This window comes from Pseudorca crassidens, chromosome 4 (genome assembly GCF_039906515.1).
Source record: "Pseudorca crassidens isolate mPseCra1 chromosome 4, mPseCra1.hap1, whole genome shotgun sequence".
NCBI classification, from domain to species: Eukaryota; Metazoa; Chordata; class Mammalia; order Artiodactyla; family Delphinidae; genus Pseudorca; species Pseudorca crassidens.
Genome location: NC_090299.1, coordinates 137,222,461 through 137,246,361, shown reverse-complemented (window position 1 = coordinate 137,246,361; position 23,901 = coordinate 137,222,461). Strand labels below are relative to the sequence as shown.

The following is a 23,901-nucleotide window of genomic DNA, read 5'->3' as shown; positions in this document are numbered from 1 at the left end:
CCCTTATGTACTTAGCTGTTGACAGACTACCGATCACCATTTAGAAGTAGAATATTAAGAAGTTTAATGTTAGTAACTCAAAATTACTATCATCCAATAACTTATGACATACTTTTATTTGTCACATCATGGTGAAACTGCAGAATACCAAAGAAAAAGATAGTCCTTAAAGTAGCCAATGAGATTACCTAAAAAGAAACAGAAATTAGACTTCCTATTTATTTCTCAGCAGCAACAATGGCAGCTAAGTGAGTAATATCTTCAAAATACTTAGGGAGAATAACTGTCAACTTGAGTTCTGCACTAATTTTCTGAAAATTAGATAAGATTAAAATAAAAACATTTTCAAACAAACAAAAACTGAGAAAATTTACCTCTAAGATTTCACTAGAAGATACTTAAAATACATATTTTGAACAAAAGGAAAATGCTTGCAGACAGGCTGAGATGTAAAAGGGAATGGACATGATGAGGTCTAAATACTGTGGAGCAAACACTGTGGTAATGTGTGAGTAAATCTAAACTGAGTCCATAAAGCAACAGTATATGTCTAGGATCTCCTAGAAAATACTGGAGAGGCACAGAAGAGGGTAGAGAGAATATATGAAATAAGAATGGCCATGTATATTCATAATGATTAAAGATGGGAGGGTGGGAGGGATTGATTAAACTATTCTCTCTCCTTTTGGGTATGCTTGAAACTTCCCACAATGAGTTAAAACTAAACATTGAAAAAATAAAATCAACAGAACTAAAAGGAAAAAACAGAGAAACCCACCTTGACAGTAAAAGATTTTAACACACTTTTAATCCAAAACTGACACTGGGTCGATTAAATAATTACTAAGGATACAAATGACATAAACTTCTAATTTATCAAGTTTGATCTAAGAAACATAAAGTAATTTATCCAACAAATGTGAATATTCATTCTTTACAGGCACACAAGGAATGAAAATTGACTACATTATAACTAGACCATAATATTATCCTCTTCAAATCTCAAATAATTAGTATTATAATATACTACAATCTCTGAGCAAAATGCATTTAAGTGAGAAATCAATTACAAAAATGTAACTAGATCACAAATGGGTTGGAAAGGAGAAGAGTCTAGAAAAACTTATGTATCAGAGAAACAATCATAATATAAACAAGAAAATGGAATTGAAGAAAAATGAACATACTACATATCAGATTTTGTGGGTCATCAAATGGTGCTGGCACAACTGGAGAGCTAAATGAAAAACAATGAATCTGGACCCTTCTTCACACCATACACAAAAATTAACTCAAAATAGATCACACACCTATATGTAAGAGCTAAAACTATAAAACTCTTAGAAGAAACTATACGAGTAGATCTTTGTGACTTTGATTTAGTCCAAAATTCTTAGATTTGACAAATTAAAGTGGCAAAAGAAAAAACAGAGAAACTGGATCTTATCAAAATTGAAAACTTTTGCCCCTCAGAGAATATCATCAATAAAGTAAAAAGCCAATCCACAGAATGTGAAAAAATATTTACAAAATCATATATCTGAAAGAGACATATATCTAGAATATATAAAGGATTCTTACAATTCAATAGTAAAAGGACCAAAAACTCAATTAAAAATGGGTAAAGGATCTGAATAGACATTCTCCAAAATAGATATACAAGTGATTAATAAGTACATGAAAAGTTGCACAACGATATCCACTAGGCAAATGAAAATTAAAACTACAACGAGATACCACTTTACATCCACTAGGATGACTATCATCAACAAGATGGATAATAACAAGTGTTGGCAAGAATATGGAAAAATGGGAACCCTTATACATTGCTGGTGGTAATGTAAAATGCTATGTCCACTTTGAAAAATCACCTGGTAGTTCTTTAAAAGATTAAACATATAGTTACTATTTCACCCAACAATCTTATCCCTGGGTGTATACCCAAGAGAAATGAAAACATACATGTATACAAAAACTGGTTCACAAATGTTCATAAGAGTATTGCTCATAATAGAAAAAAGTTGAAACAATTGAAATGTCCATCAAATTATGAACAGATAAATAAAATGTGATATGTCCATATAATGGAATATTATTTGACAATTTAAAAAATGAAGTATTGATATATGCTACAACATGGATGAACCTTGAAAACATGCTAAGTGAAAAAAGTCAGTCACAAAAGGCCACATATTGTATGATTCCATTTATATGGAATGTATAGAATAGGCAAATCTACAGAGACAGAAAGATCAGTTGTTGCCAAGGGTTACTGGGGAGGGAAGGATAGAATTGGGGAGAAATGAGGAGTCATTGCTAGGGAGTATGAAGTTTCTTTCTGTGATGAAGAAAATGCTCTAAAATTAATTGTTGTTATGGTTGCACAATTCTGAACCCACTGAATGGTATACTTTAATTGAATGAATTGTAAGGTATGTGAGTTACATCTCAGTAAAGCTGTTATATATATATTTTTTAAAATCCAGCATTGTCATTGCCACACGGCTTGTGGGATCTCAGTTCCCCGACAAAGGACTAAACCCAGGCCACAGCAGTGAAACTGCTGAATCCTAACCACTAGACCACCAGGGAACTCCCGATAATTATTCTTAATATTTTACATATGAGAAATTTCTTCCGTATCTTTTTCCTAGCTAATGCATTCAAGAGGTCACCAAAGACATACAATATTCAGTTTTTATAACAATCTAGCTGTAGATGGTACAGAAAGGCTCTTAATTAGACACCAATCTAGTAGTTATTAACAATATAAGAATAACATATAGTTAACTTTTAACTATAGTTTAGATCATATTTAATGCAATCACATTAACCTTGAGAGCACAAGCCAGCACGGTCTAGTGGGTAGTAGTTCACAACTTTTTAATAAGAAAAATTTTGTGGAAATTCTGGGAAGACAACAGCTTACATTTTAAACCTCATACATTAGAGCAATTAGATAGCAAAATCAAAACCTCATGTACAAAATCCCAAAATACAAGAAGGTGGGGACAAGCCACCAATAGTTACAAGATCTATGTGGGTAGTATCATCTGTGCAGGAAAAAGCAGAGGACAGTAACAGGGCATTTTACCAGTCCACAGAACAAAATAACTGCAAAATAGCCAACAGGGACTCTCTATGAAGCAGAGCAGGCGAAAATGAGAAAAGTGAATAAAAAGGAAAGGGTTTTGCTCACTACAGTAGCATATGATTGAAAGGGTTCACAATAAACTCTTAAGGGCATCCAGTCACTACAATTCTCAAAACTAATCAGTCAAAGCTCTCCTCCAGAACAAAGTCACACCAAGGAGAAACTGCTGGGAACAGGATCCAAACTGAAGAGACAAGAGGCAATAGAAAAAAAAGAAAAGCGAAATTCCAGATAAAGTGGGGAAGGAGAAAGGAGTGAGGAGATCTTATAGAGCAAGGTGACATACTTTCAAACATTACACAGAAACTGGAGAAGATCTCTGTGTATTTAGAACGGCTAACTAACTTCACATAAAAATGAATAAAAGAAAATGATAGAAGTGAAATCTGATACAAAGTTACATTAAAAAAAAAAAGAACAGGATAAATCTCTGAACACAATGAAAGCACACCACTAGACTTGCCAACAAAATAGGTAAACACTATAACCTACTATTTCTAAACAAGCTGAAAAGACTTTTAAAAATTATTCACAATACAAAAGAACAACACAAATTAGAATTAACCCCCCCCAAATTATCTACCCATAGCTTAGGTGATAAAACTCAGGAGACAAAAAGAAATGGAAAAATCAATTCAAAGAAGAAGAATTAAACTAGAAGAAACAAAGAGTTAATAAACACAACAGAACTGCTGTGTAAATGAAAGAGAACATAAAAAGTACAATTTTTAAACTAAAACAAATGAAAAAGGCAAAAAATTAGAAAGAAAATGGCAAATATCAAAGATAGTTAAAGAAGATCCAACATACATATAATGAGTTCTGAAGAAGAAAAATAAAGGAAATTAAACCAATATAACAATAATTGGAGAAAACTTTTCTGATATAAAAATAAAAACATCTGAAACCACATAATGAAAGGGCCAATCATGTACCTAAGAATACTGACCCAGAAAAACCAACATTAAGATATACTCTACTAAAATTAATTGAGCATCTAGTCAAAAAGATCAAATGGCTTATTCTCTTATAAAGAAAATCAGATTGTCATCAGACTTTGCTCATCAGTAGTACTTGCATAAAACAATAGAAATATATATTTAGATACCCAAAGAAAGAAAATTTGAATCAAGGATTTTGTATCCCTCACTAACTTCAAGCATTAAGACCCACAGCTGAACTGTTTTCCACATTCCAGAACTTAGGGAGCATAGTTCCCACAAGGCCTTCCTAGAAATCTACTAGAGAACAGGCTTTAGAAATCCAAAATTAGACATACAATGACATAAGGACTGATGGTGAACATTAAATGTACAGTGACCTATTGAGTTAAAACTGAACTACAATTAAAAGAGAGCACATAGTATGTAGTAATAATATGCTCTGACACTGTAGATAGGTTCAAATATTTTTTAAATGGTAGGATTCCTCTGTCTTTCCTTTTACTTGTAAAAAAAAAAGATCATTTGTCTTCTCTTCCTTTCATTTTCATTCGGCAGCTGAAGCCTGGACCAAAGGAACTTATTGGGACCAAGGAAGCACTCATAGCCAAAAGCATGGCTAAGCCTGATAGGCCTGCACCAATGGGATCAAAAATGCAACTCATTACATACGGGGGAAAAATGAACAAATGAGTAAATTGATAATAACAGGAGCCACATTTCTTACTCTCAGAAAATGGAATTACAGGGGGCTTCCTTAGTGGCACAGTGGTTGGGAGTCCGCCAGCCTATGCAGGGGACGTGGGTTCGAGCCCTTGTCCACGAGGATCCCACATGCCATGGAGCTGCTAGGCCCATGCACCACAACTACTGAGGCTGCACTCTGGAGCCCGCAAGCCACAACGACTGAGCCCGTGCACCACAACTGCTGAAGCCTGTGTGCCTATAGTTCGTGCTCTGCAGCAGGAGAGGCCACCGCAATGAGAGGCATGCACGCCACAGCGAGCAGTGGCCCCCGCTCACCGCAGCTGGAGAGGGCCCACACACGGAAGCGAAGACCCAACACAGCCAAAAATAAATAAATAAAATAAAATTTTAAAAAAACAAAGAAAACAGAATTACAAATATGAAAACACAGAAGGTTAGAATGAACCCTGTGGACTTCAAACGGAGGTGTGTGAATCTTTGCACAGACTGCAAAATTAATATAGATTAAATTACTACAGGCATGTGTATACCCACAAACACATATAACACAGAGATATACATACATGCAACATACACACACATACGTGCATTCATACATACATATATTTCTTTTTTTAAGATTTATTTATTTATTATTATTATTATTTTTGGCAGCATTGGGTCTTCATTGCTGCACGCCGGCTTTCTCTAGTTGTGGCGAGAGGGGGCTACTCTTTGTTGTGGAGCGCAGACTTGTCACTGTAGTGACTTCTCTTGTTGCAGAGCACAGGTTCTAGGCGCGTGGGCTCAGTAATTGTGGCTCACAGGCTCTAGAGTGCAGGCTCAGTCGTTGTGGTGCATGGGTTTAGTTGCTCCATGGCATGTGGGATCTTCCCAGACCAGGGATCAAACCCGTGTCCCCTGCATTGGCAGGTGGATTCTTAACCACTGTGCCACCAGGAAGTCCCCATACATATATTTCTTAGCTCTACCAAGAGGACCTAGAGACAATGATATACCTGTAGCAACGAGCTTATCAAGTGTCTATATCTTAGTTTCTAAGTACCATTATCCACTAAAAAGAATCAGGACTCCTGGGGAGAGAACTGATTCCCAGGGCAGAGAAAGTAAAACGTAAGCCTGAAAACTTTTTTGTGCCAGAAAGTAAGGAAGTTCAAAGAATGATGAGGACATGTCAAAAAGACATAGCAGCCAGCTTGAAGGGGCTCCTACTGACTAAATCTGAGGCAATCTGAGCATCAAAATGAATAACGATAATAATGGATTAAATAGGAATCCATGAATCCATACTAATAAATAAAGTTAAGTGCCAACTAATAAACTGCAGAAGAAATAATGGAATAAAAAACCAACATGTGGCAACCATCAGAAATTTATTCTGAAAAGAATCATCAATGGATGCTAAAAGGAGTTAGTGAAAGTTTGTTGTGGAACAGGACATTTACAGTTTCAAAGTATTTTCCCACAAAATATTTATTAATTACAAGAGGGGGGGGAAAAAGTAAGTTTAGAGTGGAGAAACCTGGTAATCACCAACTTCACCAAGTGATCAAAGTTAACCTCACCAGTAAGGACGAAATCAACATAACATGTCTCCTGATAAGTTACACTAAGAACATGGTATGCCTGCCAAAGATTCATAAGAGGAAATGTCAGCCAAACCCAAATTGAGGGAAATTCTATTAAATATCTGGTCTGCACTCATCAAAAATGCCAAGATCAAGAAAGAAAAGAGAGGGGATGTAAATTGGTACAGCTGCTATGGAGAACGGTATGGAGGTTCCTCAAGAAACTAATAATAGAGCTACCGTATGATCCAGCAATCCCACTCCCACTCCTGGGCATATATCCAGAGAAAAACATGGTTCAAAAGGATACATGCACCCCAATGTTCATTGCAGCACTGTTTACAATAGCCAAGACACGGAAGCAACCTAAATGTACATTGATAGATGAATGGATAAAGAAGATGTGGTACATATATACAATGGAATATTACTCAGCCATTAAAAAAGAATGAAGTAATGTCATTTGCAGCAACATGGATGGACCTGGAGATTATCATACTAAGTGAAGTAAGTCAGACAGAGAAAGACAAATATCACGTGATATCGCTTACATGCGAAATCTAAAAAAGATGATACAAATGAGCTTATTTACAAAACAGAAACAAACTCACAGACTTAGAGAATGAACTTATGGTTTGGGTACGAGGGGCTGGGGTTGGGGAGGGATGGATTCAGAGTTTGGGATTGACATGTACACATGGCTATATTTAGAATAGATCACCAACAAGGACCTACTGCATAGCACAGGGAACTCTGCTCAGTACTCTGTAATAACCTAAATGGGAAAAGAATTTGAAAAAAGAATAGATACATGTATATGTATAAATAAATCACTTTGCTCTACACCTGAAACTAACATAATGTTGTTAATTGTTTGATTAAACAAGCAATTGTTAGTCAACTATACTCCAATATATAAAAAAAAGAAAAAAGATATCTAGAGAACAAAATATGCCAAATAAATGCAACATATGTCCTTTTTGCTATCAAAAACATAATTGGGAGAACTGGCAGAATTTGAATGAGGTACATGCATTAATTTCATGAATCTGATGGTTATACTGTTGTTATGTAAGAGTGTCCTTGTCTTAAAAAACATACACTGAATTATTTAGGGGTAACAGGATATCATGTCTACAACTTACTCTTAATTGGTTCAGGAAAAAATATAATAAGAACAAATTGTGTATGTGTGTGGGTGGGGGAGAGATAGCAGGGAGAGAGAGGGAGGGCACGATAAAGCAAATGCAGTAAAATTTTATCAAATAGAAAGCCTGAGTGAAATGTACATAGGGAAGTCTACACTACTTTTAAGACTTTTCTATAAATTGGAAAGTATTTCAGAATTTTTAAAAAGCTAAAATATGGAGGGAAGATAGAGTATATGAAAAGAAAATATAACTGTTTTCAGTAATTTTTATCAGTGAGGTAGTATTGGTAATATTACACTGAAACTATTATGTATATGATGTGGCATAAAGTAAATAAATAATCATGACACAGTCTATCATTTGCCATGGCCTTGAAAACCAGGATTACTACTGTGGAAGGAAAAAAACAGAAATAGAAGTGAGAAAAGTTTAAACACCCCAAAGTGCTTAACTTGAATTGGACTTACTAGTATAAACTTATTAAGCTGTTTTAACTTAAAAAAAAAAAAATTCCCTAGTCTGTACACTGAAAAGGCCCAGAAACAATGAACAATCTATTAGCCACAGCATCCTTAGTACCAGATTGTGATACTGAAACACCATTTTCCACTAAAAGAAACCAGGGCTTACTGGAGATATGGTTGATTCCAGGTCTAGTATAGGGAATATATAAGAGGAACCTGAAACCTTCTGTTATATTGACTTTCTGTTATATAAACTTTGTTATATTATGAAACTATTAAAGACTATTGCGAATGTGTCTATAGGACTCAGGAGCTAACCTAAAGGTGTTCCCACTGGCCAGATCTAAAAAATAATATTATCTGCCTTTGGAAAAGGGGAGCCAACTCCTTTTCTTGAAAACTGATAAAAGCAGTCAAGCACTTATCATATCCTGCCTTTCCTATATGAACTGCAACACTGTGTAACCCTAAGACAGGTGAGGGGAAAGTGTCTCTTTATAGAAGTATTTCAGCCAATAAAAGAAAAATTATTTTTTAAAAATGGTTAAAGCCAGATGTGAAAGTGGTTACATGTGTTTATATTTGCAGGTGGCCACAAAGTCCCTATGCATGCTAATTAGGAGTTATCTGTACATTCCCTTTCATTCTTAGCACAAACACATTCTCTCATGGACATCTTCCATGTTAAAAGCTAGATGCTAGATATTGTTAAAGCAGGATCATACAGTTGCTTTAAATTTTCAAGTTATTATGATACTGAGAATCTTTCTACAATTTCATGCATAGGAGCTGTGCTTAACAATGGCTGTGTGTATACATGCACTCACGCCAAGCACTCTTTGGCTCCAGAAGAGTGAAAATTTGGACAAGTTCCATTACCTCTGGGTCTCACTATCCAGTTTTATCATCTTAAAAAATGGAATCAGCAAGGTTTTCTGGATTAACAATCACTGGAACCAATGCCTGAGAAGGTAATGGATTCAGTTTCAAATACTGCCAGAATTTAGAACACACTGGCCTTTTCTGATTTATTAAATGTCTTAGCTATCATAGGAGATCTCAGTTACCACAATAATGTGCAGTATTACAAATATTAATTGGGCAGATACAGTACTTATAAACCAGAGTACATTTACTTTTGGTTTTAAAACTATGCAACCTTATTTTATGTGTTCACTTTCCAGACAAACCTTGCTTTGCTTTGCCTTGCTTTGTGGTTTTAATGTAATTTGTACTTACTTTAAGTATACTCCGTATTAAGGACCAGTGGAAAAGTAAATATAGTATTAAAAATGGTTATGTGGATAATCCAAAAGTGAAAAACCAAGATCTGTTTTTATTTCATAAGGTTCTGCTGCACACTTGTTATATATAATGTCCATCACTAACAAAACCTAAAATAAGAACACATGATTTGAAAAAAGGATTTTTTTCCTTCCTCCTCACAAACTGGAAATAGCTTTTATTTGTGTGATTATAAAAGTAATGTTGTTCAGCTCATTAAAAAAGACATAACAAAGTGAAGATCACTTATAAATCCTACACAAGAAAAAAAATCACTCAACCATTTTGGTATATTTAACTCTAGTTACTCTAGTTGGCTAGCTGTCTAGCTTCTTATATATTCTGAAACAAAATGAGAATAATCTACATATGATTGTAGCCTACCTTTATTAAGTTCATAATTCAATGTATATATCACTTAAGAGCAATAAATCTAGGTCCACATCATCTTTATTTTTTAAGACCTTGTTCAGAACTATTGCAATAGGGGAGAGAGAGCAGGCTGAACTCTGAATTCATTAAGACAGCTGGGAATTTTTAGCCAATAACCAGGGTGAGGTGGGTCAGTGGATGGAAAATTACTGAGGCACATCATCGTTTTTAATAGGTGCATAGTATATGAATGCAATGCAATTTATTTAATCAATTCCCACTGATGGACTCTTTCCAAATTTTTGCTACAGTGACAACCCTTATACATACATTTTTGCACACTTGTCCGATCATGGAAAAACTTCACTTGTGAATATATTACCATGAAAAGGCTTACAGCTATAACTTTTTCATTTATTTATTTAACAAATTGTCTTCATTGATAAGGGAATAAAATTATATAAACAAGTATTATTCCAGAAAATCTAGGCTTTACAGATGCCACAAGTATATGCAAAACACTGTTAGACACCTATGAGTAGAAAAGATGATTAACATTAAAATAGTTCCTGACAACAGGAGAGGAACAACTATATACATAAATAATACAAGGAATAAGTGCAAGGCAAGGAGAACTACATGTTAACTAAGAAGGGAATGAGCAGTTGAATCCAAACAGAGATTAATCCTAATTTAAGGTAATTATTTTATGCTTAAATAGGTAATTAAAAAATGACAGAAAAGAGACGAATACTATATTGTTAACTCCAAGGCACCATCCAAATACTTTTGCCATAGTATTCAATAGTAATACATGAAATTCTTATAGCTCTTAATAAAATAACCTTATAATAATCCTGTGAAGACTACAGATAAAACTGCGGCCCAGGAAAGGAAAGGGGAATGACAGGAATTGAGCCATTTCTGTGTCCAGCAGATACTTCCTATTTCATTCTTCTAGAATGTAAGCTCCCAGAGAAGAAGAACTGTCTTATTGTTCACTGACTCTCTAGTTCCTAGAGCAGTGCCTGCCACAAAGAAGTATGGATTCAGTAAATATTTGTTGAATAAATATATCCCCATTTTATAGATGAGGAAATTGAGGATCAGAAAGACAGTTATGGATGTAGGGGCACAAAACCATTAAATTAAGGCTCAAACCAAATTCAGTATTCTTTCTTCAACTATAATGTCTGAAATAGTTTGGTTATTAGCTGAAATTTGGAGATCATTTTATAACACTTCGTGCTATCAAAGTAACTGTTCTGAATGTATAATTTACACTTGTCACTAAATTTTGATTAAGTCAGAAACAGAAGAAAGCGGAATTGTCTTGAAAGGAATAGGCTGGATAATACTACAGATGTGAAATGACAGTTTTAAAAGATTTATTTTACCAATTTAAGTGTGACAAAGGAGAGAACTTTGAATTTTTTATCAGATTTAAATTTAAAAATAATGCAGCAAAAAAAAGAAGAAAAATCTACAAACATATGTCTCATCTGAGGGGAAAAATAAAAAGAGGACTATTTTCATTGCTATTGTGCTGATAGATGCTGCAAATTATACGTGAGTTATCCATTCAATAAAGTAGACACAGGATGGTCTTTTTTGAAGCTGGAGGCTGCCATTTGGTTCAAATTACTATGAACTTCTTGAAAACAATTAAAATGCTTTTCTCTGAAAAAAAAAATCTATACTTCACACTGCCTGCCAATTAGTATGAAACACTAAAGTATTAAAATACCAATGTAAAGAATTAAAACAGTGAGACTGTATCTCTGTAAAAATCCAAAACATATCAATAATCCAATAAATATACAGTTTAAGAAACTAAAATGCAATTTACTTTCGCATGCTGACATTACTTTTCCAGAATATTTATATGTCCTATGTAGCAGACATATACATATATCAATCCTTTCAAACATAAACCAAACTCACAGTATGAAAATATTTGAAAGCTGTAAAATTCAATTTGCTTAGAAGTCCACTGCAATAAATAAACTGTAAAATAATATTCTCAACTAAATACTTAGAAAGCAACAAAGTCCTAGACTCATTTGAAGATGCTTTTCCTCAAGGGAAACTCCTGCCAGCTTTTTAAAGTGGTTTATCAATCAGACTTCTCACCTGGCAAGAATAAAATGTAAAGAGGACAAAAATTCTAGAATTTAGCTAGAACTTAGTCTTACATCTTCTCATTCACTATGTAAGAGAAATCAAAATACAATGTTTTATTTTGCCTATCTTAGCATGAAAACACATTCATCAAAACTCTGAGGTACAAGGATTTGAGGGTAGTCTAGAATAGGTGAAATTCAGGTATAAAAATTTTAAATTCCATTTTAACCAATAGCTTCAATTCCCTTCTACATGAAATATTTTATCAGAAACTTATACAAATGTTCTAGATCTTTCCCTCCCCTGAATTCTTAAATTATTCCAATAAACATCTTCTGAGAACATTCTATGTAAAATACACTTTAAGTATTTGCATGTGACTTAGCTAATGTTCACATGGGCCCTGTGATGAAAATCTTCCTTTTACTCATAACTAAACAAGGCTTGGCAACGTTAAGCAACTCATCCCTGGTTACAAAGCTGTCAGAGGCAAAGTCTGCACCTGAATAAGGTCTTCAGACTACACCACAACTGTAATCAACCACTTTATCTGGTAATCACATATTGCCATACAATACACTGTACTATTAACTTTCACTGTTATTTTCTTAATTTTCCCTATGTTCATGACTTTAAGAGCAATGTGTTGTGCTTTGATATCTTACAGTATCTTTAGTATTAGCAGATTGATTCAAGTTGCTTGTATGATAGAATTACAGACTACAAGTTTAAAAATTCTCAGAGCCTCACACTTGTTAAATGGAAATGATACCAAAATAATTGAGTGCTGTTAAATGCCTTCCATGTATTAACTCATCTAATTCTCTTAATAGCCCTATAAAATCGGTACCTTATTGTCCCATTTTGCAGACAAAAATGCTAAAAGCTAGAAAGGTTATCTAACTTGCCCAAGATTAAGGTTACAAGTTAGTTTTGGGCAAGGCTTCAAAAGCCAAGGTATTGTCTCGAGTGGTTACATGCTCAATGTTAAAACTGTCCCTCTAAGACTAGACAATGACTAAATGAAATCATGTGGTCATACAGTTGAGAAATTCAAAAAATTTTAACTCTGGGCAATGATTTCTTGGATATGAAACCAAAAGCACAGGCAATAAAAGCAAAAATAGACAAATGGCCCTATATCAAACTTTAAAAACTCCTGTACATCAAAGGAAACAACAGAATGAAAGACAACCTACAAAATGGGAGAAAAAAATCTGCAAATCACGTATCTGATAAGGAGTTAATATCCAGAATATATAAAAAACTCCTACAACTTGACAACAAAAAAATAACCTAATTTAAAAATGGGCAAAGGACTTGAATAGATATTTCTCAAAAGATGATATAAAAATGGCCAAAAAGCAAATAAAAAGATGCTCAACATCACTAATTGTTAGAGAAATGCAAATCAAAACCACAATGAGATATCACCACACACTTGCCAGGATGGCTACTATCAAAAACCAAAATGCAAACAAACAGAAAATAACAAGTGTTGGTGAGGATGTGGAGAAACTGGAATTCTTGTGCACTGTTGGCAGGAATGTAAAATGGCATTAACTGCTATGGAAAACAGTATGGCAGTTCCTCAAAAAAAGTGAAAACAGAATTACCAATATGATCCAGCAATTCCATTTCTGGGTATATATCCAAAAGAAGTGAAAGCAGGATCACAAAGAGGTATTTGCACACCCATGTTCATAGCAGCATTATTCACAGTAGCTAAGATATGGAAACTACAATCTATTCATAGATGATGAATGGATGCCGAAAATGTGGTGCATATATATGCAATGGAATATTACACAGCCTTCAAAAAGGAACTCCTGTTACATTTATGCTACAACATGGATGAACTTCAGGGACACTACGCTAAGTTAAATAAGCCAGTCAAAAAAGGCAAGTACTATATAATTCCACTTATATAAGTTATCTATAGTAGCCAAATTTTTAAATGAAATTACAGTGGTGGTTGCCAGGGGCTGGGTGGGTAGGGAAATGGGGAATCGTTTAATTGGCATAGAGTTTTAGTTTTGTAAGACAAAATTTTGGAGATCTGTTGTACCACAATGTGAAAATGGTTAACACGACTGAACTATACACTTAAAAATGGTTAAGTTGGTAAATTTTGTTGTGTTTTTGCCACACTAAAAACAAAAAATCACTTTCTTTTCTTTCATTGCCCTCTCCTGTCCTTCCTGGTACAGTGCTTAGCAGCAGTGTAATGAAAAGGATAGAGAAAAGTACGGAATGCAAGGGCTTTAACAATGTAGAAAAGAATTAAAAAAACAACAACAAAATGAAACAGGTCTCCCCACATTCTTACTGACTTACTGATAATTATTTTTAACCTGGAAATATCTTGAACCTCAAGTGAAAACAGTATCCTATCGGCCAGACAATGGAGTGTAGTGGTGAAGGGCCTTTTGGAGCTAGAGAGCTCAAGTAGTATTCTGACTTTGTTACTAATTACTGTCTGACCTTGGGTAAGTTATTTTCATTCATTTACTCATTCATTCATTCATCAAAAAGTCTGTTTCCCTATGAGTAAACCTGGTCAAATGAATCCTAGGATTGTTCTGGGGAGTAAATGAAACAATTCATGTAAAACACTAGACACTCTGTAAGCACTCAATACATGCTGGCTATAATTACTTTATAGCCTAGAAAGCAGGACAAGAACAGGACTTCGACTAAAGGAAGTCCAGTACTCTATTCCTAAACATGTGCCTCATTTGCCGATAATTATGGTGCTATCGAATCGGATACTACTTAGCAAATCATTCCTGACTCTATCATTCTTGTGCTCCTCTCTTCTAAAGAACTCTCTCTCGGAAAAGCAATGTCATCTCAGGTGTTCGAAAACGTTTGCTTTGGCAACAGTGTTTCCTACCCCAGAGGCGGTGGAACCAGGGACCTGTACATTAACCACCAAGAGTTCCCCGTTCCTCTCACTTCATTAGGGGCCTAGACCTTATTTGAGGGTGAAGATGAGGAGGGAGGGGACCACACACCCACACACCCAGATATAAAGCCCCACTCTGGTAAGACAGGACCAGACGAATCTCCTGGAAGAATGACAGCTGGACATTTACGAAAACCGACCAGGGAACCGGCAACTCTTGCCTGCCGGCTGAGAGCCGGCATCTCGCAGGCAAGCTGGCGCGGAGGGAGTCTCGGGCGGTCCACAGCGGGCCCGGCTGGGTCGGTCAGGGCCGGGGCGGGGGTGTGTCGGGGAGGACCGTCCGGGGGGCCGGGCGGGCGGGGTCGTGGGGCCCGGGGGCCCTGCGGCTCCCAGAGGGGCGATGGTGGGGCGGGGGCGGGTTGCGCGGCGGCCCGGGGACCGGCCGGGGAAGAAGGGGACCGAGGGCCTCACCGCGGGCCGAGGGCAGTGGGTAGAGCTTCTCGGCCTTCTGCAGGAAGCGCTGGGCCTTCTCGCGGTTGCCGGCGTTCAGGGCCTCCCGGGCGATCTCGACACATTTCTCCGCCTCATCCCGGTTCCCCTCCATGGCTTGCGCCTTCTTCCGTTTCCTGCGGGAGCGCAGCGACGAGAGGCGGAAGCCGCCGTCGCCGAGGAGGCGAGGCTGGTCGGGGTTGGGGGCGTGCGGAGGCGAGCGGGGAGGAGCGCAGGCGACCGCGGCGGCGGGGCCCCGGCGCGCTGGCGGGCTTGCGGCTCCGCCTCCTCTCGGCGGCCTCCCCGCCCCCCGCGGGCCGCTACGGCTCAAGCCGCATCCCTCCCGGACCCCGGACTGACCTCCCGGGTCCGACCGCCCGAGCCGACTCGGCGGTCCCTGCCTGGCGCGGCCCGGCTCGGGGCCGACCGACCTGGGGGCTGGGGGTGCGGGCGATACCGGGCCGGCTGACCGCCGGGGAGTTCCGCCGAAGCGGGGACCCGGCCGCCTGCAGCGGCAGTGACGTGCCCCCTGACCTCCCGGGGCGGCCCGCTCGGGCGGCAGCCCGCCTTCCTATAGCGGCCAAGCGACGAGTCGGGGTGGGGACGTCCGTTTTCAGGACGATTCCCAGGGATCGAAGGCCCCGCCTCTGGGCCCCCAGCCTCGGGAGGATTCCGTCAGGTGAGGACCGCGCTTCCGGCACAGGTGTTCAGGAAGCCCAGGAGAGCTTAGTTTGACCCTCACTCCTGTTTCATTGCCGTATTTCAGTGATACACCATTTTTCTGACCCAGATGCCATTAAACTTAGTACATCCAAGAGGTACAAAGCAAACGCTTACATAATTTGTAGTTTGCACTTATTCTGGTGAAAACCACAACCCTAATAAGGCTTCATGACCGAAACAGGACGGAAATCAGCTCTTTGACAGCGTATTACCATCACATAAGTAAACTTGTTGGGTTTTCTCCCTTCTTCCATTTTAACATCACCCCTTGTGAAATGATGTACCATGTCATGTTGGTCTCCTCGGTGAAGGGAAAGGGCCCACTTTTTGCTTGGTAATGTCCTCTTCCAAATTTCAAAAATTAAGAACTTGCCAGGAACCAAGTGTCGAAATGATCCGTACTACAAAATAACCATTTTCACACAATGCTCAGTAGAGATATTGTTAGCCATGCCAGCAAATATGAACTCAGGACTTGCATAAAAATCCTGATTCCTCTCTGTAAAACGGGAATAGCACGTCCCCCAAAGATGTTACCGTGTATTGAACAATTTAATTCAAATAGCCTTCAAAACAGCCTGCAGCACACAGGAAACACTATTCTCAGTCTAAACTGGAAGTTCCTTCCGTGGAGGGAGCTACGTACAGGACTCCCCTACCTGCTCCCCACCTCTCCCACCCAACTCCACCACAGTGCTCTGGCGTAGTGCTGCTGTCACTAACAGCAAACACAGCTAACAAACGGAGATGATCAAACTTAACCTAGAAAACAGCAACCTGTCCCATGTTCCGGCTCCTGCTGAAGTTTTAACAGTTCATTACATAGTAGTAAAAAAAAATTATACTTGTGCCTTCTGACTCTGATGTACAGAATTAAGAGTTTAATTTCAAGGAAAGAAATGTGCTTAGGTTATTGCTGGATAAGATACCTATTCAAAACAAAGCTGTTCCTATTATAATCAAGCAGATTTTATACACAACTAGTTTGGGATATGACCTTTATTGAGCTTATCCACCGGAGTGGAAATAATGTCTGTACAAAACCAAATGTTTGTTACTATAACTTCTGCATCACAATTAAAATCCAAACAGTTTTTTAAAAACAGTCAACTCAATCAAAACCCACTACTTCAGAATCAATAGCTTCTTTGAAGCCACAGTAACACTTAAATATGGTTAAGACTCGAATGCAGAAATTTGGTTGGTTGGAAAGCTAATTAAACTTCCAACTTGCTCAAATAGAATTACAAAAAGGCAAAATTGTGTTTTTCACAGAGATACAGTCCACTGGAATCACCAACACTGGACAGCTGTTAAGAGTATTTAGAGTCCTGAGATAATAAGGAATCCAGGCATCCTTTAGACAGTCTTCTGTTGTCCTTTCTTCCCAATCAGAGATTTGTGGATGTGTGGAATGACACCTGGAAGGATAAAATAACATAGTACTTTAAAACCAAGATAGTTCAATGTTCAACTTGGAAGACATCTTTAAATGTGAGTAAAAATTCAGAAATACATACAGATATCAAATTTCATGATGCAACCATACTACAGATCACTGAAACTATACTGTGTCCTCTTCTAGACTGAAAATTACTAGTAGGAATTAAAGCAAAGAATTCTTTTCTCTAAAGCAATTAAAATTTTAGTATTTACATACCACCACCAGCAATTGTAGCCTTGATGAGAGAGTCCAATTCCTCATCTCCACGAATAGCAAGTTGCAAGTGACGAGGGGTAATACGTTTTACCTTCAAGTCTTTTGATGCATTTCCTGCCAATTCAAGTACCTAGAAGACAGAATGTAATCAATCTCCTTCCCGCTTTCCTTATCTTCAAGATCCTGACAAGAATCAAAGCCTCATGAACGTGTATCTACCAAGTGTCATCTCCCCCACTACCTGAATGGCAAGATACGCAAAACCTATAAAGGGGGCACGCAATTTTATTTCCTGAAGCCGCAAACTCAAGCCCAGCGGGATCCCATCGTGAACACCAGCCCCCTCTAGCGTTGTCAGAAGCTTCTCGCCGCGTTTAGAGCCTGGGAGTTTTCTTGCATCACTTTCCTCCTTCCCTCCCGCCGCCTCTCCCCACCCCACCCCCCCAATCTTTCCCAGATTATAGGCGTACACCCATTTACCTCTGCGGTGAGGTACTCCAGGATGGCTGCGCTGTACACAGCGGCAGTCGCGCCCACACGTCCATGGCTGGTCGTCCTAGATTTCAGGTGTCGATGAATACGGCCCACCGGGAACTTTATTTTTAGCATACACAAACATAAATGCACAAAGGTAGACGGGCCAAAGACGGTAAAATTATACGCGCGCCAAAGCAAGGGGAACGGACGCTGGTGCAGCAACGCGCCCCAGCACCCACACACGTGATCGCCCCCCTCCCTGATATTTATTGTATCGGTAAACCAAGTCGCGACACCATCACCCACGCAAAGACGAAACGCTCATCTAGAGTGATGATAAACAAGAGAGGAAAAGGAAAGAAAAACGCCACGATTCCCAGACTGCACGAACCACCACTGACTGACCTGCAAACCGGCTCTCTGCGAGCGGGAAACCGCCTTTGTCTTGGCCTTTCCGGAGTCCTTCCCAGCCTTACCGCCAGCCTGCGGCGCGCACACGCCCGCGAGCGAAGAAGGAACGCAGAATATAGGATTACCAGGGCGGCGCGCCCCTCCCCCACCGCGGCGCGGCCCGGGCGCGAGCGCGGCCCCGTGCCCAGCCGGGGTCTTCGGACCGCCGCGCGCCGCAAGGGCGACCCCGCCCGCCCGACCCGCGCTGCGCGCCCGCCGCGGCCGCGCGCCGCCGTCCACCCGCTCGCCGCCCGCCGGCCCCCAGCGGCGCTGCGCGCGCCACCCAACCGTCGCCGCCCGCCGCGAGATCGGAGGCTGCTCCGCTCGCCGCCGACAAAACACCTCCCCCCGCTCTTCCAAATCCTGTCTCCGCGCGTTCCCAGCCGTTGCCGCTTCAAACCCATCTCCGTTTGTAACGGGTTTTTCTCCCGCCGGCAAAAACCCGCGGAGTCTTCGAGCGCCTCCACCAAGTTTACCATTTCAAATTCTGCTGAAGCTCAAACAAGCAAGGCAGAGAGAGGACTAGTCAAACACCCAGCGAGAACCTGCCGCCTACTCCTTCGTCGCACCGCGATTCAAACTGCGCTGTCTCCCGCCTTCCCCGCTCCCTTTATACTGCAGAATGTTCCCTCATCCGGGAACTCGGATTGCTCATCCCACCAATGGCTGCTACCCGCCCTCGGGACGCGTCCTTGAAGCCCCAGCCAATGAGCAAGCGAAGAAAAGGGCGGAGGGGCGGGCGCTTCGCAGCTCGAGCCGCTATTGGGGCGTGGGGAAGGTGGTGGGGGAGGGCAGAGGGATGGGAACTGGGGAGAAGAAGGGCACGGCGGCGGGAGGGAAGAAACAGAGCGAGCTACGCTGCGGGAGCAAGGGGACCCGCCGGCTGTGGTCACGTGCTTGGGAGGAGGGGCTGAGAGGCTTAGGGGAGGGGCATGCAGTACCGAGCACCGCCCCCCTCCCCCCCCCCACTCACGTCACCCGCTCAGCCTTCTTCTAGCCTGGTTCCAGAGACCACGTGAAGTCTCCGCGGGGTCTAGCGCGCCCTCCTTCCCGCCCTGCCTCCCCCCGCAAGAGTACCTCGCAGGCGGAGACCCACCAGTCCTCATCCTTCTTCCGGGGCCCGGGGTACCCTCCTCCCCGGTCCCCTCTGCATCGCTGCGGCTCCTCCGGTCTGACAGGTAGCGCGAACGCGTACAGTGAGAGGAGCCCCGAGTTCATCGCGAACCACAGCCTTGATAGTGATGCCGCGTTCCTTCCCCCTAGGCGAGTCCCGAGCCACCGACTGATCACGACCCACTGTTGCAACTTCATTTTCAGCTGAATGTCCCTACTCTTCTTTCCTCACGACTTGTGACTCCCCTACCTCCCCTACCCCACCCCAACGGGATAGTTTCACAGGAAATTCAGTGAGGCAAAGTCACCTCGTTAGTCACAAAAGACGTTTTGGTCTACCCATAGAGGGCTTGGGGTGAGGCGGTTATCTTTTCTTAAATCATAAGCCATGTTTTTCTGGAAATTACATGTCAATGGGTTGTACCTATAGCCTGGTGTCTAAAGTTGATTTAGTGAAACCTTAAAGCTATTATGTGTCAACTTGTATGCTAAACAGTTTGCTACATGACAAATGTTCGGTAAATGTCAGTGGGGTAACTCCCAACATGATTCACAGACAGTTACAGATGGTCCGTGTAATCAATTGCAAATGGTGGGCTTAAAAAATAGTACTGTACACACACAGTACGATCCTAATGCCAGCTACCTAGTCTTCCAACTAATAGATTAATAACACCTGTATACATGTCCAGCTGCTTGAAGAAAGTAGTGATCTAAATCTTTAACATTTATAATATTTAATAGTGTATTACATTTTAAACATATTTCAGTATTTCTGACATCAAGAAATTTTGAAATACATACTTTTAAATACTGTAGTTCGGGTTTCAATTTGAAAGATTTTATCAAATTAGAGGACTTCTCTATTTCTAGGAGTTAAGTTCCAAGATTCCCAACAATTTGACACGAAGGCTTCTTATTTTCTTCCCCTTGCAACTGAGATTTCTTAGGATGTAATCAATAGCAAGAGTTAATCAGTTCTCCCACTGAATTGATATAATGACATTAAAAGCTATGAAACCTGATGTAATAGTTAACCTGAGCTCCACTGAGGCTTCCTGATATATAACTCACAAACCTACATTAATACCTTTTCTAGTTTGGAGACTATATATGTACTCTTTGCCATGAGGCCCAGCTAAAGGAATTCCCTGTTGCCTCACTGAATAGTGGTTAAGAGAATGAGTCAGGAGCAGGTAGACAAGAATTCTGCTCTGCTTCCTTCTCAATGTGTCACCTTAGTTACTTTTTGGAGCTTCAAGTTCCTCTTCTATGAAAATGGTATGGGAACACCTATTTTCACATGGTTGTTGAAAGATTAAAGGAGAGGGTATGTGATGTATGCGCTAACGTGTTTATCACACAGCAAACCCTTGATGATAACTATGGTATCTTCTACACTGGATGTTGGGGAGGGATGAAATAAGGTATCTTTGATTCCTAAATCTTTTTCCCTATCTAGTGCATTGTTGTCCTTTGACATGAAAGCAGCAAGCCTGAAACCTACCCGAAGTATATGCAACCAAGTCATCCAACATCCAGACTAAAATCCAAAATTGGTTTAATGCTTTCAATAGTTTTCCTCATCCTTTGGAGAATAGGAGAATATCAGTTTCAACACTTTTCACAGCAGTTTTGTGAAGGTTTCCTACTCGCTTTGCTGCCCTGGAAACAGCATGGTAAAAATGTGTTAATATTCTTGGTTTCTCCTCAACTTGGGTTTATACTAATACATGTAATACACGTGTGTATATATATAGCCAGAGCTATATAATTCTTTTTGTTCAATGCCATACCCAGTCAGCTACTTAGTAAGTGCTCTCTTATCATAGGAAACTAAACTAATATGAGGTAGATGGCTCCACTGTTATTGACTTTCTCCTTAATAGTCTTTTCCTAACTCAGCCACACTTTCTATGACCAATTATTATCCCCTCTCAAACACTAGTATGAATGTTAACTTCTATTCTTGACTTTTTGAGAGATGGTCTCACACTGGGGAATCTCAAATTTCTCGAGTATATCTTACTTTGAACACCTGTTTTTTAAGCAAATGCAAACAGACTTCCCAGTTATTTCAAAGGATATCAGCCTACCACTGGTAGTGGTCTCTGGCCTGTTAGGAACCCGGGCCGCACAGCAGGAGGTAAGCAGCGGGGGAGCGAGCAAAGCTTCATCAGTACTTATAGCCGCTCCCATCACTCGCATTACTGCCTGAGCTCCGTCTCCTGTCAGCATTATGGTGAGTTGTATAATTATTTCACTATATATTTGAATGTAATAATAATAGAAATAAAGTGCACAATAAATGTAATGTGCTTGAATCATCCCCAAACCACCCCCCCTGCCCCCGGTCTGTGGAAAAATTGTCTTCCCAGAACCCGGTCCCTGGTGCCAAAAAGGTTGGGGACCACTGGCCTAGATAGATAATGGCAGAATTCTTTTGGTTGGATAATCCACATTAGAATCTTGGCATCCACCTAGGGCATCCGGGAAAGAAAGTGCCCTCAAGGGCTCACCCAGTTGTCGATAACTGAGTCCCGCTGCAGTATAATACAAAATATTGAGCTAGAGTAAAAGAACTGGGAATGATTCTGGGCAGCCAGCCACTTACTAACTATATGGCCCTGGGTAGGTTGAACTCTAAGCCACAGTTTCTTCATTTTTTTATAGAGGGATTCACAGCACTAGATAAGCCAACCTCATAGAATTGTGAAAGGATTTCATGAAGTGTGAGGAATATACTGCATATATTCTAATATGATGTACTAATATTTGTGGCACAAAGGCCATAGTTCTCCCTGAATTCTTCACGTAAGTGTGATTATGTTAAGAGAAGCCTATGTGTTTAACTCAGTGTTGATGAAACAAAGACCATGGATTTAAATTCCAAATTTCCCAGTTATACACCTCCCATGACCACAGATTTCACACACTTAATTCACAAATACAGGGCATAAGTAAAGAGGATCAGCTGAATCTACTCTACCTGATCCATTGCCATTTCAGGAAAAACAATTCAAAGATAATGGGACCCAATATCTCTTTTAATACAGCACTAAGTTATTTTTTCTGTATGTTAACAGTCCTCAAAATTTTTGGAAATTTGCTGTTAATTTTAAAATTAAAAAATTGAGGGTCTTTTCTTCTCATATTATCCTTTGTCTATTATTGATCTTTAGGATTTGCTGGGTAGAGAGAGGGAGTCTATGTGTTGATATTGTTTTCCTAAATAATATTTCACCTATATTGGTATTTAATAACTTATCCCTCCAGCTAAATTGTACATTCACTTGCATAATAATGTCCCTGTCATACGTTTTTAACATAATTTCAAGGAGATTGTTATTGACAGTTAACACATTTTTATTATTGTATTGTCTTCTTTGTCTTTATATATACAACTGAAATGGAATACAATACTGTACACCACAATATATGATATATAATCCCTCCCTAATAAAGGAATAGATGTGATATATTCCAGTTTGGTGCTCTCAGCCTGTTAGATAAACTAGAACACAACCATTAAATTGTACCAGGCAACAGGCCAAGCAATAGCAGTTGGGAGATGGGATATATAAGGCTCAGGTTCTTCCCTCCATCTAGCTGAGAGGATTAGACAAGGAAGAAAATTTAAACAATGCTCTAATCATTAAGGCCACATTTCTAAGGCTGTTACAAAATAAGTACCTGATTGGCTGCCAAATCGACAGTTCCTCTAGCTTGAAGGACAGAAAAAAACATGGGCTGAAGTGTCTTGAAGAATTTCTGTTTAAATGGACAAGGGGAGAGATTGACTAGAATGACAGGTTAACGTAAGGAAGTAGCAGTTAGAAGGTTAGTGTGGCAGTGATTCCTAGTTATAACCCTGTGTCTATTTTCCCATCTTCCTCAGTACTGGAACTTCAAATTTTTAGTGGGACCCTTGGTCATGAGAATATAAGTACATTTGGCCGTGGAAATAAGTTTTGACCAAAGGATGTAAGCAGCAATGGTAGGCACAAAAAAGATCTAGGAAATTTCCTTAAAAGAGACAAGCCCTTTTCTTTTCCATTTTTTCTTCTCACTGACTGGAATAAAGACAAAGTTGGAAAGTCATTTTGGACCATGAAATAAACTTGGGAATGCAGGCCACATGTAAAGGAAATCAGATAGAATGAGCAAGAGTCTTTGATACCTGCCCTGGATCTCTTTGAACTTTTACATCTATTTTGTTTGAGCCACTTTTATTTTGGATTGTCTATCACTTGCTGAACCTGATCTTAACCATTACAGTAAGTCAACACCCTAAATCTTAAGGAAAGATAGCACC

The 23,901-nt window shown here is 39.7% G+C and overlaps 2 protein-coding genes across 5 annotated transcripts in view; both read right to left on the bottom strand.

Annotated features, from left to right (window-relative positions):
• The window catches only part of DNAJB14 (DnaJ heat shock protein family (Hsp40) member B14), a 47,278-nt gene extending 31,899 nt beyond the window's left edge, over window positions 1-15,379 (bottom strand). The window contains exons 1-2 of one of the 3 annotated variants that reach the window (XM_067736877.1): window positions 15,146-15,282; window positions 113-188 (exon numbers count right to left, since the gene is read on the bottom strand). Coding sequence is in view for 2 of the 3 variants with exons in the window: in XM_067736876.1 (XP_067592977.1) it covers window positions 15,146-15,278 (133 nt within the window). In the remaining variant the exon portion in view is untranslated. Of the gene's footprint in view, window positions 1-112; window positions 189-15,145 lie in introns of all 3 variants that reach the window. The other 2 variants (XM_067736880.1, XM_067736876.1) reach the window with 2 other exon arrangements.
• A 1,488-nt stretch (window positions 15,380-16,867) lies between these two features.
• H2AZ1 (H2A.Z variant histone 1) lies at window positions 16,868-19,113 on the bottom strand. Of its 2 annotated transcripts, XM_067736874.1 has the most exons (5): window positions 18,950-19,109; window positions 18,429-18,506; window positions 18,027-18,140; window positions 17,547-17,676; window positions 16,868-17,307 (listed from the first exon to the last, which is right to left on the bottom strand). In XM_067736874.1, exons 1-5 carry the CDS (start codon window positions 18,950-18,952, stop codon window positions 17,246-17,248), a joined length of 387 nt encoding a protein of 128 aa, XP_067592975.1. In that variant the 5' UTR covers window positions 18,953-19,109; the 3' UTR covers window positions 16,868-17,245. The 2 variants fall into 2 exon arrangements, with proteins under 2 accessions (XP_067592975.1, XP_067592976.1); XM_067736875.1 differs by lacking the exon at window positions 18,429-18,506 and having other exon boundaries at window positions 18,950-19,113.
• Between the last annotated feature and the right edge of the window lie 4,788 nt (window positions 19,114-23,901).

Bases quoted from the DNA above. Each gene is read 5' to 3' on its own strand.
- H2AZ1 (XM_067736874.1), bottom strand. The intron at 18,141-18,428 runs GTCAGTCAGTGG...CTAAAAATAAAG, and splicing joins CGCAGAGAGCCGGTTTGCAG to TTCCCGGTGGGCCGTATTCA. The intron at 17,677-18,026 runs GTAAATGGGTGT...TCTGTCTTCTAG, and splicing joins TGGAGTACCTCACCGCAGAG to GTACTTGAATTGGCAGGAAA.